The 15,471-nt window shown below is 40.6% G+C and overlaps 2 protein-coding genes across 3 annotated transcripts in view; one reads left to right on the top strand and one right to left on the bottom strand.

Moving 5' to 3' along the window:
* Positions 1–4,280, top strand: part of LOC133450401 (ras GTPase-activating protein 1-like) — a 39,035-nt gene extending 34,755 nt beyond the window's left edge. For both annotated transcript variants that reach the window (XM_061729014.1, XM_061729012.1), the window contains exons 23-26: positions 77–154; positions 269–403; positions 1,151–1,230; positions 2,870–4,280. In XM_061729014.1, coding sequence (XP_061584998.1) covers positions 77–154; positions 269–403; positions 1,151–1,230; positions 2,870–2,918 — 342 coding nt within the window. In that variant the 3' untranslated portion in view covers positions 2,919–4,280. The remainder of the gene's footprint in view (positions 1–76; positions 155–268; positions 404–1,150; positions 1,231–2,869) is intronic.
* Positions 2,078–10,565, bottom strand: ccnh (cyclin H). Its single transcript, XM_061729015.1, has 10 exons — positions 10,386–10,565; positions 10,141–10,279; positions 8,543–8,665; positions 8,380–8,453; positions 5,587–5,800; positions 5,318–5,481; positions 5,109–5,179; positions 4,899–5,004; positions 2,481–2,544; positions 2,078–2,389 (listed from the first exon to the last, which is right to left on the bottom strand). The coding sequence occupies exons 2-10, from the start codon at positions 10,255–10,257 to the stop codon at positions 2,363–2,365; spliced, it is 960 nt and encodes a 319-aa protein (XP_061584999.1). The 5' UTR covers positions 10,258–10,279; positions 10,386–10,565; the 3' UTR covers positions 2,078–2,362.
* Between the last annotated feature and the right edge of the window lie 4,906 nt (positions 10,566–15,471).

Here is a 15,471-nt window from a genome sequence, read left to right as displayed (position 1 = left end):
CCACTGATCCATAGCATTCAGCTGAAACACTGTTTTCATAATGAAGGTCTTGATTAACTTTTTTTCCCTTGAACAGGAGCCCTACATGGAAGGTGTAAACCCTTTTATCAAAAACAACAAACAGCGGATGATCATGTTTCTGGATGAGTTAGGGGTGAGTCCTTTTCCTTTTTTTCTCATTACACTTTACAAAACTGAAGAGAAGCTGATATCAAAGCTCAAGTGTAGTCACGTGTTGTATTCAAGCTGCGCTGTCACCTGTTTGTAGAATGTTCCTGACATGCCTGACATCACAGAGTACTTTAGGACAGACCTGTCCAGGGACCTAGCAGCACTGCATGAGGTCTGTGTTGCACACTCAGATGAGCTTCGCACCTTGAGCAATGAGAGGGGCACACAGCAGGTGAGAGGCCCGCCATTATAGCCAGTACTCGAGTTGAGGGGGGATGAGGGGGGATGGCATCCCCCCCTGAAATAAAAACAGTCAAAATCATCCCCCCCTTTGACAATTTTCACCTGTTTCAAGTAAATTTTCACTTGAAATAAGTAGAAAAATCTGCCAGTGGGACAAGATTTATCTTCTCATTACAAGCAAAAAAATCTTGTTCGCCTGGCAGATTTTCCTACTTATTTCAAGTGAAAATCTACTTGAAACAGGTGAAAATTGTTGTTTTTTCCAGTTATGAGTCTTGTTTTAAGTGTACTGAGATTTTTTTTACTAAAATAAGACATTTTAACTATAAATAAGACAAATATTCTTGTTAAGATTTTGAGTTTTTGCAGTGATCCATTTTACTTATCCTGTGAAGGACAGAGTCATATTGATAAGTTCAGAAAAGTGTTTTTTATTGTTGTGTTTTGATGTATTTGATGTAAGCCCAGTGGATATTTAAAGCTTACAGAAGGCTGCATTTAACTGCTGCTATGTCATTCCTGCAGGTGTTTTGGTCACTGCTATTATTTGTAATATATTATATTATTTGTAATCAGCACAAATTATCTGTCCCCATATGATAAAATCCACCATCCCCCCTAATTTGTTTTTACAACTCGAGTACTGATTATAGCTTTTCACGTGCAGGAATATGTCAACTCTGAAGTGTTTGTCCCATTCCAGGAATCTTTCTAAACTCCTGTTTCTTTTACACAGCATGTGTTGAAAAAGCTGCTGGCCATCACAGAGCTCCTCCAGCAGAAGCAGGCTCAGTATGCCATGTCCAACAGTAACAGGTAGTACTGCACTCCTCCTCTCCTCCCATCTCCCCATTCCTTGCGCCAAGTCACCTTCCCCGGAGTGCAGCCCAGAGGAGACCTGCATGCTCAACCCTCATCACCATGGCAACCCATCCACCTCTCCATCATATCTTCTGATAGCCCGCCCATCCCCACCTACCATCTTGTCTCGTTCACCACAAGAGCGCTATGCAACAGCAGCAGCTGAGTACAACAAGCCATGCAGTACTTAAAAACAGAAAAGGAAAAAAAAAAATGCAACAACTGACAGCTTTATGCACAAGAAAAGTATCTTTCCCTCATGGAATGTAACTGACTTGGGTAGACTTCATTCCCTTCAACATGAGGGCCAAATGTTAAGATTTCAAGAGGTTTCTGTGTGCACATTGTTTCATTAGCACAGGCTGCCAAAGTGTGTGCCCGCCCCACTTCTCCCCCTCCTCCTCAGTGAGTAAACTGACGTGAAGAAGCTAATTGTCTCAGCCCCCTTCCCCTTTAATGGTAACTGGATTCTGAGCGATAATGCTTTTTATACTGTAATTAGTGACTGATTAATTTTAAAGTTGTGACAATATCTGCAAAGTGCTAAAAAGCATTTCTGTCTGTTCTTTTCTTTGTTTTCTAGATTGGAACAAAGTCTTTGGGAAAAATATGGTTATTTTATATGAATAAATTCTCTTGCTGGAATCATGAGTATATAAGCGAGATGCGCTTTTTTCCCTTCCTCATAATTGTATCAGCTACTTTGATTATTTGGTTGAAGCTTTTTTTTTTTTTTTTTTAACTTTTTCAAAGTCAGACAGGACACATAATCAGAGAAACCAAGTAAAATAAGTGTTTACAACAGTAATTATTTTTATTTTGGAAATAGTACAGACTGTATCAGACATGCATGCACTTATTAAACTGTTTTTGTAAAGTAGATTATGGAGTCATTTATTGTCCCCTGACAAAGGTGGAGAAATGGATGCAAACATCACATGGCACTTTTAAGGATTATGTTTTACAGAAATATGTAGAAAAATAGCTTTATTTGCAGAAAAAAAAAATCAAATTTGGATTTTATATACATTTTCAAGTATTTATTAAAACCTCTTAATCTTAATAGTTGGAGACAGTCACATGAAGCTCATAGGAGGTCTTCATCAGTCCATTCCTGAAATGAAAGAGAAGTTATGAGTTTGGAGGAATTCTGGGAAAAGAAAAATACTGTACGTACTAGAAACTAAATGAGAAAATGGTCTCACCTCTTCATTCAAACGGGCTTCTTTGGAAACATGGCCATCTTCTTCATATCCTCTCTTTCGTTTACTGGAATACAGAAACAATTTTAGCTTTAAGAGTAAATCACTATGACTTTTGCAAGCCATATCTGCTGGTGAACTGTGTGTCTTTCAGTGTTAATGCCACCAACCCCCCCTTGGTGTCTTGTGAGAACATTTAGTGACTAGTGAAGTCCACATCACCTTCATGACCACCATCAGTAGTTGCCTAGTTTCCTTTTGGGTATTTACATTCATTTAGTTTACCTAAAACTAGAGGAATAGCCCTGCTATCAGAAGCCTTTTAATACACAGCAAAACCTAGAGATTTGTTAGCATATGTCTTTCACGAACATGTCCACTTTATCTTCCAGGACAGAGTGCACCATCATGTCTCTGGCTGCTGCCATTCAGGTAATGTGAGTTTGACAGATTTCCACCCGAGAATGCGGCGTGCAGACCGCACAGCCAGCCTGCCAAAGTGAGGCCTCTTTCATGAGGTACACGACCGAAGACTAAAGTGAGCATGTGGCCTCGATTCCTGGTGGTCCAAATGCAATATGACTCTTCTCCATGGAAAACCACTTGCTGCATATCTGACTACTGTCCTTCCAAAGCCCTTTCCAAAATTGGTTCTACACTTAACTGTGTACTGAGCTTTTAACTGAAGACGCTGAAGGTGACTTCTCTGAAGATCTTAGCTGAATTTACTACAGAAAATGCCTGAACTACTTTTTTTTTTTTCTTGGGATTTTGACCACATCCTCAAGTCTGACTGGTATTTGTCGATTATTATCATGGAGCCTGAAAAAGGGGGAAAATAAGGGGGCTTCCTGTTGGGCCACTCCTCTCATTGGACAATATAACTTGGTTACACGATATTAGAGGGGAGATGATCCAAAGCAATGAAGTAGCGTTTTTCTGCTGTCATCAGGGAATTTTAAACATAGCACCTCTTTCCAAGACGACACGAGCCTTAACTCCCTTTTTACTCACCATCCTGTCACCTGTGTCACCTGATTTTATGATAAGCCTCCATTGTCTTGGTGCATAAACCTCCATGCAGCACGAAAACCACTTGTTACATTTTTATATGCTGCTCTTGTTTGCCATCATTTACCTGGGCTTTTAAATAGATGCAGTTTTTATGTATGACATAGCTGAACAGAGCTGAGCGATAGAGTTTGTAGGCGATACCTGTAGCGTGTCCTGTGCATGTGTTGAACCTAAACCGATCATGTTATAGTGTCTGGGCCTACATATATGCTGCTTTAATAACCACCACCTGAACTCCCTCTATGCCTTTTGGATGTTAATGAAAGCTTTGGTGCATTGCATTCCCTCCCGGTCCTCCGCCATCACCGATGTCTCCTCCGTACATCTGACTGTTTTCTTACAGATCCAGCCTGAGCGCTCATGCCACGCACAGATATGTCAACTTCAAAGTCATGCGGGTTGGCGACTGTATGTCCAAATCTGTGCCTGTCATAGCTCAACTTTACCAGACTGTTTACTGTAGTTGCACTTAAGATACCACAGACCTCACCAAATGTTAACGGACAACCGGCGAAGGATGAGACAACTAATGAGCATAAGAGTCTCATTAGCTACACCGAGTATCAGACTTGCTCTGGATGATGTAGGTAGCAGTGAGGCATGCAGTTGTACATCCTTTCTGTATTTCTTACAGCTGATATGTTCCTTTTTATTTTTCTACCCAATTCTGAACCTTGACCTTTTGCATCTTAGATAAAACCTGGCTGAAATAAAACCGGTTACTAAATATGACTCTGGATTCCTTGGGTTGATCATTTGGGTTTGGTGGGTAGACAGGACAACTATTATTACCGATGTCAGAACTAATGTGCTGCAATGCTACAGTACGTACAGTAAAGTTGGTATAATACTGAAACAATGTCACACTGCTCTTTCAACTTAATGTTTTCAGGGTTTCCGCAGGGTTTAAAAAAAGTATTAAAAAGTGATAAATGAAAATTGCCAAATTTAAGGCCATTAAAAGTGTTAAATTCACTGTCAGGTATTATTATTTTTTAAATTGGTATTTTTTACCTTTTACATTTTAAGCAGTCTATTTTATTGTCATTCACAGAGTGAAATAAATGTGAAACATCTGGTCAATATCAATGAGTATAAATCTGTTCTGTATAGTGTTCTATAGGTCAAAATCTGTTAATGTTGAAAGGTCCGTGATTAACACTTAATGTTGTGACAGTTTTTTTTTTTTTTTTAAATCTGAAGGTAGTGAAAAAGGTATTAAATTGGTATTAAATTTAACATAAGTATTGCTGTATAAACCCTGGTTTTACAAATCTTATATTCTGATTTAATAACTTGCAGTGATTTCCTATTTCACACAGATAATAGATATCTTCATCTCCTTACTTGCTTGAACTGGCAAATTCAGCATGAATCCTCTCCAACTTCTGTTTGTAAATGTTCACCTCCTCCGATTTGGGAAGTTCATACTTCTTAAGGATGGTTTTCATTCCTGAGCAGAAAAAATAAGTAAAAAAGGTTAGGGGGTGAAGCTCAAAGACAACAAACTGAGCACTGCCATCTAGTGGTGTTAAATTGAAGGACGAGTTTACTCACGTCGCATTATGTCATACATGTTTGAAAGAGTCTCTTTGTCCCCTTTCAGTCCAACGCATTCAGTCAAGTAGCTGCTTGAAAGATTCTGTTTCAGTTATTACTTTTAGGCATTTAAATTCTGCACAAATAAGGAAGTGCTGAGGGTGTTGCAGTTGATGTTTTAACCTAACGTGTGTTGTTTGCTTGTTATCTGGGAACAAGTTACCCACCTCTCCATGTTGAGACCAGCTCTGGAGGCGCTGTTCAGAATAGCAGTCAGAGCGATCTGGGACGGGGAAAACAGCAGTCCTGCGTCTGTCATCGCTGCCTGGTTCAGAAAGTCATCAGCACTCTTCCTCAGTGACTCTGGGTTCTCCAGGGTGGGATACCGGGTCTGGGGAGGGGGTGGAGGACCAGACCAATGATGTAATAAACTCCAAATTAGAGTTGGGACAGACTGAGAGGTTTCCATTCCCCCTCCTGTCAGGAGATGGCCTACCTTGAGATCGATGAGCAGACCCTCCATAGGTCTGTACGGGTTGTGGATCACCAGGTGAAAATTGAGCTGTTGGATTAGCAGCAGCTCGTACTCTAATATCTGCTCCAGGACTCTCTCTTGTCCCGCTGGCGTCTCCTGCACAAGGTTGCCAACAAACTGGGTGCTGGACACGTTAAACTCGTCCACTTTACAGGAGAGGTAGGCGCATGTCAGCCTGAAACAAAGAGAAGACTTTCAAACAGGTTGGGTCAGGCAAACAATATGTTGTGATGCACATGTTGCATTATTTATTCATTACTGAATTAAGTGTGATGTTGGGTATTCATTTCAAAAAGCAGTGTCAGTGTTAACAGATTTTAACAGTAACACTTTGTGGCTAGAGCAGATGCTGACATTTGACAAAATACTCTTAGAACATCACATATACACACCAATTGTGACTGTTTCCACTATGAACACCAACAACTAGAAAGCAAGATAACTGATACTTGTATCTAGATCTGCTTCGATCATCAGTCTTTCCCTGTTACATTCAGCTGCGCTCATTCAAGCATTACCAAATCGGCCCATGTAGTGAACAAAGTGTTTCGTCACGTTACTTTGTCAGATGTGCTGCGTGGTGTGTAACATAATTACAGCCTCGACAACTTACAATGTGCATTATTTCAAATTACCACATTCATTCACTTGATCAACTGTTTAGCTCTAATAGACATGGTGTGGCAAATATGTTTTATATGTAGTGCTCCTAGTGTGTTTATATACTGTATATTCACTGCTCAAAAAATATATATATATATAGAGGGAACACAAAAATAAAGTATCAAATCATTCAAATTTCCCACCCATGGAGGTCTGGATTTGGAGTTGCACTCAAACTTAAAAGTTAGAAAAAAAACCACCACACTACAGGCTGATCCAACTTGGATGTAATGTCCTTAAAACACATCAAACTGAGGTTCAGTAGTGTGTGTGGCCTCCACGTGCCTGTATGACCTCCCTACAACACCTGGGCATGCTCTTGAGGAGGAGGTGGATGGTCTCCTGGGGGATCTCCTCCCAGACCTGGACTCAAGCATCCCCCAACTCCTGGACCGTCTGTGGTGGATGGAGGACACATGATGTCCCAGATGTGCTCAGTTGGATTCAGGTCTGGGGAACAGGCGGGCCAGTCCAGAGCATCAATGCCCTTGTCTTGCAGAAACTACTGACGGACCCCAGCCACATGAGGTCTAGCCTTTTGCATTGGGAGGAACCCAGGGGCAACCGCACCAGCATATGGTCTCACCAGGGTTCTGAGGATCTCATCTCCGTACCTAATGTCAGGAACCTACGCCGAGCACATGAAGGGCTGTGTAGCCCCCCAATGAAATGCCACCCCACACCATTACTGCCCCACTGCCAAACCGGTCATGCTGGAGGATGTTGCAGGCAGCAGAACGTTCTCCATGGCGTCTCCAGACTCTGTCACATGTGCTCAATGTGAACCTGCTTTCACCCGTGAAAAGCACAAGGCGCCAGTGGCAAAATTGCCAATCCTGGTGTTTTCTGGCAAATGGCAAACCCTCCTACACGGTGTTGGGCTGTAGGCACAACCCCTAGCTGTGGACGTCGGGTCCTCATGCCACCCTCATGGAGTCTGTTTTCTGACCGTTTGAGCAGACACTAGGAATGGGTGATATTTTACCGTTCACGATAAACCGTCAAAAAAATTCCCCACGGTAAGAATTTGTCATCTCGTGGTAAAAACGATAAATTCCAGTTGATGACATTTTTGTGTAAAGCCGGATTTATGGTTCTGTGTTAAATCGACGCACAACGTACGTGAAGGAAGGAAGATATGAGCCAGAAAGAAAGAAAGAAAGAAAGAAAGAAAGAAAGAAAGAATCGAGCCAGAAAGAAAGAATCGAGCCAGAAAGAAAGAAAAAGAATCGAGCCTGAAAAAAAGAAAAAGAATCGAGCCAGAAAGAAAGAAAGAAAAAGAATCGAGCCAGAAAGAAAGAAAGAAAGAATCGAGCCAGAAAGAAAGAAAGAAAGAATCGAGCCAGAAAGAAAGAAAGAAAGAAAGAAAGAATCGAGCCAGAAAGAAAGAAAGAAAGAAAGAAATGAGCCTGAAAAAAAGAAAAAGAATCGAGCCTGAAAGAAAGAAAGAAAGAAAGAAAGAAAGAAAGAATCGAGCCTGAAAGAAAGAAAGAAAGAATCGAGCCTGAAAGAAAGAAAGAAAGAAAGAAACGATAGTATGCTTTTAGAGCAGTGATTTGGCTCCAAAGACTGAATGTGGTGATAGATTTATAGTTACAAAGGTGGAGTTGAATTGGTATTTTTTTTATCGTCATTTTTATCGTTATCAGGATAAATGCCAGAAATTATTGTGATAAATTTTTTAGTCCATACCGCCCATCCCTAGCAGACACATGCACTTTTGTGGCCTGGTGGGGGTCATTTTGCCGGGCTCTGCAAGTGCTCCTCCTGCTCCTCCTCGCACAAAGGCAGAGGTAGCGGGCTCGCTGCTGGATAGTTGCCATCTTACAGGCCAGTACATATTGTGATGTACCGGCCTGTCTCCTGGTAGCGCCTCCATGCTCTGGACGCCACTGCTGTGCCATCCTGGATGAGCTGCACTATCTGAGCCTCCTGCAGACTCCGTTTCATGCTACCACCAGAATGAGATTCAAAAGTGACCAAAAACATCAGACAGAAATCATTGGTACTTGATTTCACAGCAATGTGATTGTCATTTAAGCGTTCCCTTTATTTTTTTTGGAGCAGTGCATAATAAATAGCATTACTCACATGATAATCCTGGGGTGATACTCCATAACAGAGTTGGTCAGGTAAAATCTTCTGAAGAACATGAGGGCTGTTCCCTGTAAAAGGTGACACGTATCTCGGTGGGTCATCTCGAGACACGAAGGTCACGTCATTTGGAGGAAAACAAAAGAAAGCACCAACGCACCACGACAGACTTGGGCATTGCAGGTTTAAACGCGTTGCAGAGGTCCAGCAGCCTCCTCTCGTAGTGTCGAAACAGAACCAGCTCCTCATGGCGCTTCAGGAAGGCGGACTCGCTCACACCTGGCTGATTCAGAGATTCAAGTAAGGAAAGGAAAGTTTATTTATAGAGCACAATTCAACACAAGGTCATTCAAAGTGCTTTACATCAACATTAAAAGCGGCAAGACACAATTAAACAGTAAATAACAAATAAAATGAAATAAAATTATGAGAAAAGGTAAAATAATAAAAAGCACAAGTAGTCCATGGGCCAGACCAGATATCAGTACCACTCAAAGTCACAAAACTTGCTTATAATTTTTGAAAAGATCCATGTCTATAGATAATATTTTGGTATGATAACCCTTCCTGAGTGGCAGCTGTATCATCCTGTATTTGCATGATAAAGACCAGTTTGAGACATTATCCTAGTGGCTGTTATAGTTTCATAGGAGCCTAATGAGGCTCTTCTAGTTTAAGGCTCACAATGACCTGCAACAATGATATAGTATGGGGTATATTATACATTTACTGAATCCTTATGGTCCTGTGAGTATTCCAGTTTTTGTATTTTGTGTCTCTGTTGTTCCTAGATGACACAGGGCTAAAAGATATATATCTTTTAGGCGAAAATTGTGTAAAAATGTGTGTTGTATATTAGGAATGGGTGATATTTTACCGTTCACGATAAACCGTCAAAAAAATTCCCCACGGTAAGAATTTGTCATCTTGCGGTAAAAACGATAAATTCCCGTTGATGACGTTTTTGTGTAAAGCTGATGAGTCATTCCAGTTTTGCAGGTGTAACTCATTTAATTGGTTTTTATCAATTGGTGTAGATTAGTAGCATTTAGTATTCTTTTAGAGCAGTGATTTGGGGGCTCCAAAGACTGAATGTGGTGATAGATTTATAGTTACAAAGATGGAGTTGAATTGGTATTTTTTTTATCGTCATTTTTATCATTATCGGGATAAATGCCAGAAATTATCTTGATACATTTTTTAGTCCATACCGCCCATCCCTATTGTATAGTTTAAAGAGCTGCAGTGACCTCTATGTTGGTCAGAAAGATTCACATCTTAGCTTGAATGAATGCTTCAAAGGCCCCCTTTAAAATGATACCAAACACAATATTGTGAAACATTGACATATATCCTACATGAGTCTAAACTAGGATATGCATCAGCATCTATAGTGTAATTTTCTGAAGGGGGTGGGTGACTTCATGAGCTGATAACTATGATACAGCTGCAGACATGGATATTTTCAAAAGTCACAAGTAAGTTTGGTCACCTTGAGTGGTACTGACAAGTGAAATTTTGGGTTCTGGCCCACGGACTAAAGTTGCTGAAAACTAAGGGCAGTAGAGTCCAGCAGGTGCACATCTCATTCAGAAAGTATTTAATTTAAGAGTATGCTTAAATACCAAATAAATGCAATAAAATGATAAGAAAAGAGTTAAAATAATAAAAAGCACAAGTTGTTAACACTAAATTAAACGGGACACATAGGGATGAGTGGTGAAGCTGCAGGTGTTCAGGTGTGTTTGTGCTGCCTACCTTTCCACTCTCCACGCTCTTCTTACGAAACTTTTCATTGGCCTTATACCTCATCTGCTCCACTTCATCCTCACTTTTAAAAATCCAGTATTTTCTTTGTGAGCTGTTGTGGAACATGGCGGCTTCTACAACAACAAAACTGTCCAAAATAAAGTAAAGATACAAGTAGAAATACACAGAAAAGGGCAGAGCTACCGTTAGCTGGCGGACAGCGTGCAGACACGCACCAGCATCCAATAACTCACGTTTTTACTTTCTAAATGCGTGTTAACCCATCAACGACTGTAGTGTGTATCGGAAATAAACATTCCTGTGAAACAGCGGGTTGGATTTGTTCTTGAAACTTCGAAATGACTGTTTTTAAGTAGCAGAGGAAGCTAGAATAGCAGAAACAACCACAACAGACGGAAGACGCGCCTCCTCGTTGGACGTGATGACGTTTAAAGACGTCTACCGTAACCCAGGAAGTAGAGCGCACGCTAATGCCGCGTTCCATTTGTCCTCGGAAGTCGGAATTTCTTAGTTCCCAGTCGTAATTTTCAACTGGAACGCCCCTCGAAGTGGGATTTCCTACTGGGAAAGTGGGAGACGCTTCACCACCCCCGAGTTACCATTCAAAGATGGCTGCCATTCCCAGTTCCCAGTTCCGATTTCCGAGGTAAATGGAACGCGGCATGAATTGTCTTCATTTTTCCGTCTTTCAAAGCCAAAGTCCAAGTTACTGTATGTTTGGCGACTATTACGATACGAAATCACCGAAAAGGCTAATTTAAGTTAATTTCTTAGATTTAATGTAAGCAATTGTTTCTTGTTAATTAGAAAATTAGAGATTCACTACAGCATGCCTCCTTTTTTCTCTCTGAATTCAACTCGATATTTCATTTCCTTAATTTACACTGAAGCTACAAAAGACCAGAGTTTTTTTCAATCATGTTACAAATAGGTTTGATAAAACCACGTGCCATAAAACTACTTTTCTACTGTTTTCTACCTTTTCTACCATTTTTCTATTTGTAGCCAATCTCTTATTTTTAATGAAATTATTTTCAGTTGAAAGTATCTAGCGTTATTACTTGGAGAGAGCAGATTATATTCAGTTGAATTTGATCGTACACTACTTTTAAATGCATATGACAATAAACATGATTTGTTAATTTAGTTTTTAACTTTAAATTACATTTAATTTTGTAATTCTGATAACTCAAAGTTAAATAACTAATATTAACAAACCAATATATCCACAATTATTGTTCACTATGAAAAAAAAAATCCCAAATCCACCTGAATCAAAAGTTCAGACTAACCAACTAGTTTATGAGCATGACGGCCAAATGCTTGGATCTGGAGCATTATAGATAGAAGGACCCAAAGGAAATTGAATTTCTCGGTATGTTTTACGCAGAGCCACTCTACCCATGAGTGTTTCCGTATACCGTAATTTGCATAAACATGAGTAATTTATGAATAATAAATGCAGTTGCAGATTCGGGCATCGGAGCTGTTAATTTGCATAAGAGCGCAGCCCTATGCGGTGTTACCGTGAAGCCCTTACTTCCATCCCGCACAAACCACAATCAAAGAAACTGCGGTGAACAGGTATGTGCTGCAAACTGTTTCCTAACCTTAATGTGCTTCTCCACAGACAGCAAGGATGAGTCGTGTGTCTGAGCTCCCTATGTGACAGCTTTGTAACAGAGTGAGCCAGGCTTCCTCCTCATCCGCGGTCCGGGTTTGCCCTGCGCATTGCATAAACATGAAGAGGGATGCATTATTGATGAGAGCGCTGCAACGTTTACTGTATTTTCGCGCACTGTCAGCACGCATGCAGACGTGCCAGTGCGCACGCATGACTGATGATAGCCGGCGTGCGCGTGTGAGTTGACAGCCGATAACACCTTTGCACCTGCTTTTTCCCATATTTCTCACCGTGTGATGACTTATTTCTGGCTTTCATTCTCGTGTTATACAATCTTGATTTTGAGTTTTCTTCATTTACAGAGAAGACGCAGGAATCCTTAGGGGAAACTGCGCAAGGAGTGGTTTGCAACCAGGGGCGTCAATTGGGTATGGCAAAGTATGGCAGCCGCCACACCTTGGCTTCAAGGGTTAAATGTAAATGTTTGTTTTTTTAATACATTTATGGAATTACTCTGTGTCTATTTGTATTGATTATTCTATTACTTAATACATATAGAATAACTACAAATGCAAATCAGAACAACATGACCGATTTCACTAGTTATTTTACACTGCAAAAACTCAAAATCTTAACAAGAATATTTGTCTTATTTCTAGTTAAAATGTTTCATTTTTAGTAAAAAAAAATCTCATTACATTTAAGACAAGACTCAAAAACAACCATTTTCACCTGTTTCAAGTAGAATTTCACTTAAAATAAGTAGAAAAATCTGCCAATGGAACAAGATTTTTTTTTCTTGTAATGAGAAGATAAATCTTGTCCCACTGGCAGATTTTTCTACTTATTTCAAGTGAAAATGTACTTGAAACAGGTGAAAATGGTCAAATAACAAGTTACTTTTCTGGTAATTACTCTTGTTTTAAGTGTAATGAGATTTTTTGACTAAAAATGAGACATTTTAACTAGAAATAAGACAAATATTCCTGGTAAGATCTTGAGTTTTTACAGTGAGTGAGACTGCATTTGAAAAAGTTCCAATTTTCTTGACCACACAGATAAGCTACATAAACTTCTGTGATGAGTATTTGCTGGACGTGTTGATTGATACTCTAGTTAAGTTCTGTGACTCGTAACCTTGACATACCTTAGCTTCCACTGAATTGACGCCACTGTTTGCAACTGAACTATTTCCTGTCAGGAATGTGTGTTGTTCCTATAAGTAAAGTTTGTCCCTATATAATAAGACAAGCAGTGTTTTATGGGAAATCTGACTAGGATGCTTTTGTGGCATTGCGGGATCAACAGAATCATCTGTAAGCCTCCCTGATCAGGTTAGCCTCATCCCCCTCAGAGCCAGGTCTGCACTCCTGTCTGTTATTCTGCAGTGGGATATGCAAACCTTTCCAGGCATGCTCGACTGCCGTATGTGGATACAAAGTCAGCTAAAATTCAGCTGTTGACATAGTGTGAAGCATCAGTCTGGCTGCTTACAGCTGTGTAAACTATTCATGATGGTGATAATGCTCTATGGAAAGGAGGGGGGGGGGGGGCAACATCCACATCCATCCATGAAGTTTTTCTTCTAATGTTTTTCATTTTAACTCGGAAAGTTCGATAAGTCAGAGGTTTCAGCTGGGATGCCTCCTGAAGCCGGAGTTCCTGCTTGGAAAGTGAGAAACCTCACCTACAGAAACAAACATGGCTGCTGCTCGCATCAGCAATGTTATCATTATAAATAACACAATACATTTTCTTTTTTTTACAGTTATTCTAATTTATTTTATCAGTGGACAGTTTGCAATGTTCATATGTGCTAAATGTTGCCGACGGCATTGTTGAGAATTAGTATTGCTGACATTAGCTTGCATCAGCAAAGGCTAGTCCAACTTGTGAAGGTTCACTTTCCAGCTTTGCAACTTTGCAATTCTTCAACGACATAACTTGGCTAAAACTTTGACAAAGGTGGCAGAAATTTCTCCCACCAATTACTTCATATAATCCTTTGGCCCCAGGCCCGCAGAGTTTTTAAATTTGTCCCATTTATACCCAGAAATCTGAATAGATATTTGGGTTGAAACATGAATTTGGAGCGTCACAACCATATTTGGTCAGAACCAAATATGGCTGCTGCCTTCATCGTCAAAGGAAAAACTCATAGTGCTGTTTGTTTTTTATCAGTGGACTTGTTGCTAGGCTGTGTGCTAAATGCTGCACACAGTGTTGTTATAAATGAGCATTGCTAGCGATGGTGAGCAGCAGCGAGAGCAAGTCTGACGTTTAGAAAGATTTTTTTTAACGACTTTGCAACTGGAAGGCGCTGAGCTGGGGTATGAAGGGTTAGAGTTAGGCTTAGTGAATGCAGTTTTTCCTACGAAAGGAAATAATTTGGCAAAAACATCCATAAAGATGAAAATAACTTAAAAAACAAACAAGTTTATTTCATCATTCGTCTCCATTTCAGCATCCGAAATATGTCAGCTACGCAATCAACAATTACATCAGGATTAAAACTCCCGATGTGCCCATTTCTGCTCTCCGCCAACCCCCTGAAAGTGGTACTGTGGTTGTCATGACAACTAATGGGGGCAGTGCTGATGTTGGGGACTCCACCAAGGACACCCAGGCACCAGGACAGGTGGTCTGCTGCTGCTGGGCATCAACTCAAATCCCAGAAAACAATGGCCGCTATCCTCCCCCTCCTGCTTTTTCCTTTCTCGCTGCATGCGGGAGTGTGTCTTTGAGCTTTAAACGGAGATCAGCGGTCTGTTTGAAGAGTCTAGAACATGTCCCTACATTGGTTTTGCTCAGGTTGGCATTAAGCAGTCAGGCAAGGCTTTTCCTTTCCCCTCCCCCGCCCCATCCAGACACTCGGCGCTCCCCCACCGTCTCTTTCTCTCCCTGTCTCTAATTGAGCTTTGCGTCTACCTCCATCTCCATTCAAATCCCAGCTCATTTGCATACTGCCACTGCGTGCTGGATGGCTCCCCAGCTGTACAGTACAGAACTAAATGAGGAACACAGACCCACTTTACGTGATGTGAATACTAAGCAGCCAGGATAGTCATTTTTCTGCTTCATGAAAATACAGCTACCTGAGAGATGAGGGGTAAATAGGAAGGAGTGGGGTTGTATCAAATCAGCTGCATACAGGGAAAACAGGCATTAGCCTACCAGGCTGAAAGGAGATGCTGATACAGAGTCAGTGTCTATTATTTTTGATAAAACGGGACAGGAAGAAGTATTGTATACTCTAATATGGCATTAAGGTTGCCAGATGTGCTGTGATGTACCCAATAATTTGCAAATAACAGGTTTAAGTTCATGCTAGTATCCAAGGTTTGTATCACAAATACTCTACGATAAAATACCAAATCCAAAGAGCTTTTTTGGCCAGTTTAGACCGTGTTTTTGCAGGATTAATTTGGACCCCTCAGTCTTGAGCTTTGTTTTTCTCCTTTCAGTCTCGCCAAGGCCTGGTTCTTAGCTCGTCAACGAGACTCATACTGCATTCAAAAATCTCAGGGTATATTTTTCAAGGGTGCTTGCCGACGTAAACACACGTCGTATCTTAGATGACTCCTACCACACTTAGCGGAATGTGTTTAACACACTCTTAATAGGAGCCTTAAAACCCCAAGGCCAATTTGCATTTTTAGCATTTTGGTAAGGCTTTGTGACATTTCAACTAATTT

This window comes from Cololabis saira, chromosome 9 (genome assembly GCF_033807715.1).
Source record: "Cololabis saira isolate AMF1-May2022 chromosome 9, fColSai1.1, whole genome shotgun sequence".
In the NCBI taxonomy this organism is placed as follows: domain Eukaryota; kingdom Metazoa; phylum Chordata; class Actinopteri; order Beloniformes; family Belonidae; genus Cololabis; species Cololabis saira.
Note: the sequence above shows the minus strand (reverse complement) of the source record. Positions and strands in the feature narration are given on the sequence as shown.

Bases quoted from the DNA above. Each gene is read 5' to 3' on its own strand.
- ccnh (XM_061729015.1), bottom strand. From the start codon at position 10,257: ATGTTCCACAACAGCTCACAAAGAAAATACTGGATTTTTAAAAGTGAG. The intron at 8,454-8,542 runs GTGCGTTGGTGC...CACCTTTTACAG, and splicing joins CAATGCCCAAGTCTGTCGTG to GGAACAGCCCTCATGTTCTT. The intron at 5,482-5,586 runs GTAGGCCATCTC...CCCCCTCCCCAG, and splicing joins GTCTGCTCATCGATCTCAAG to ACCCGGTATCCCACCCTGGA.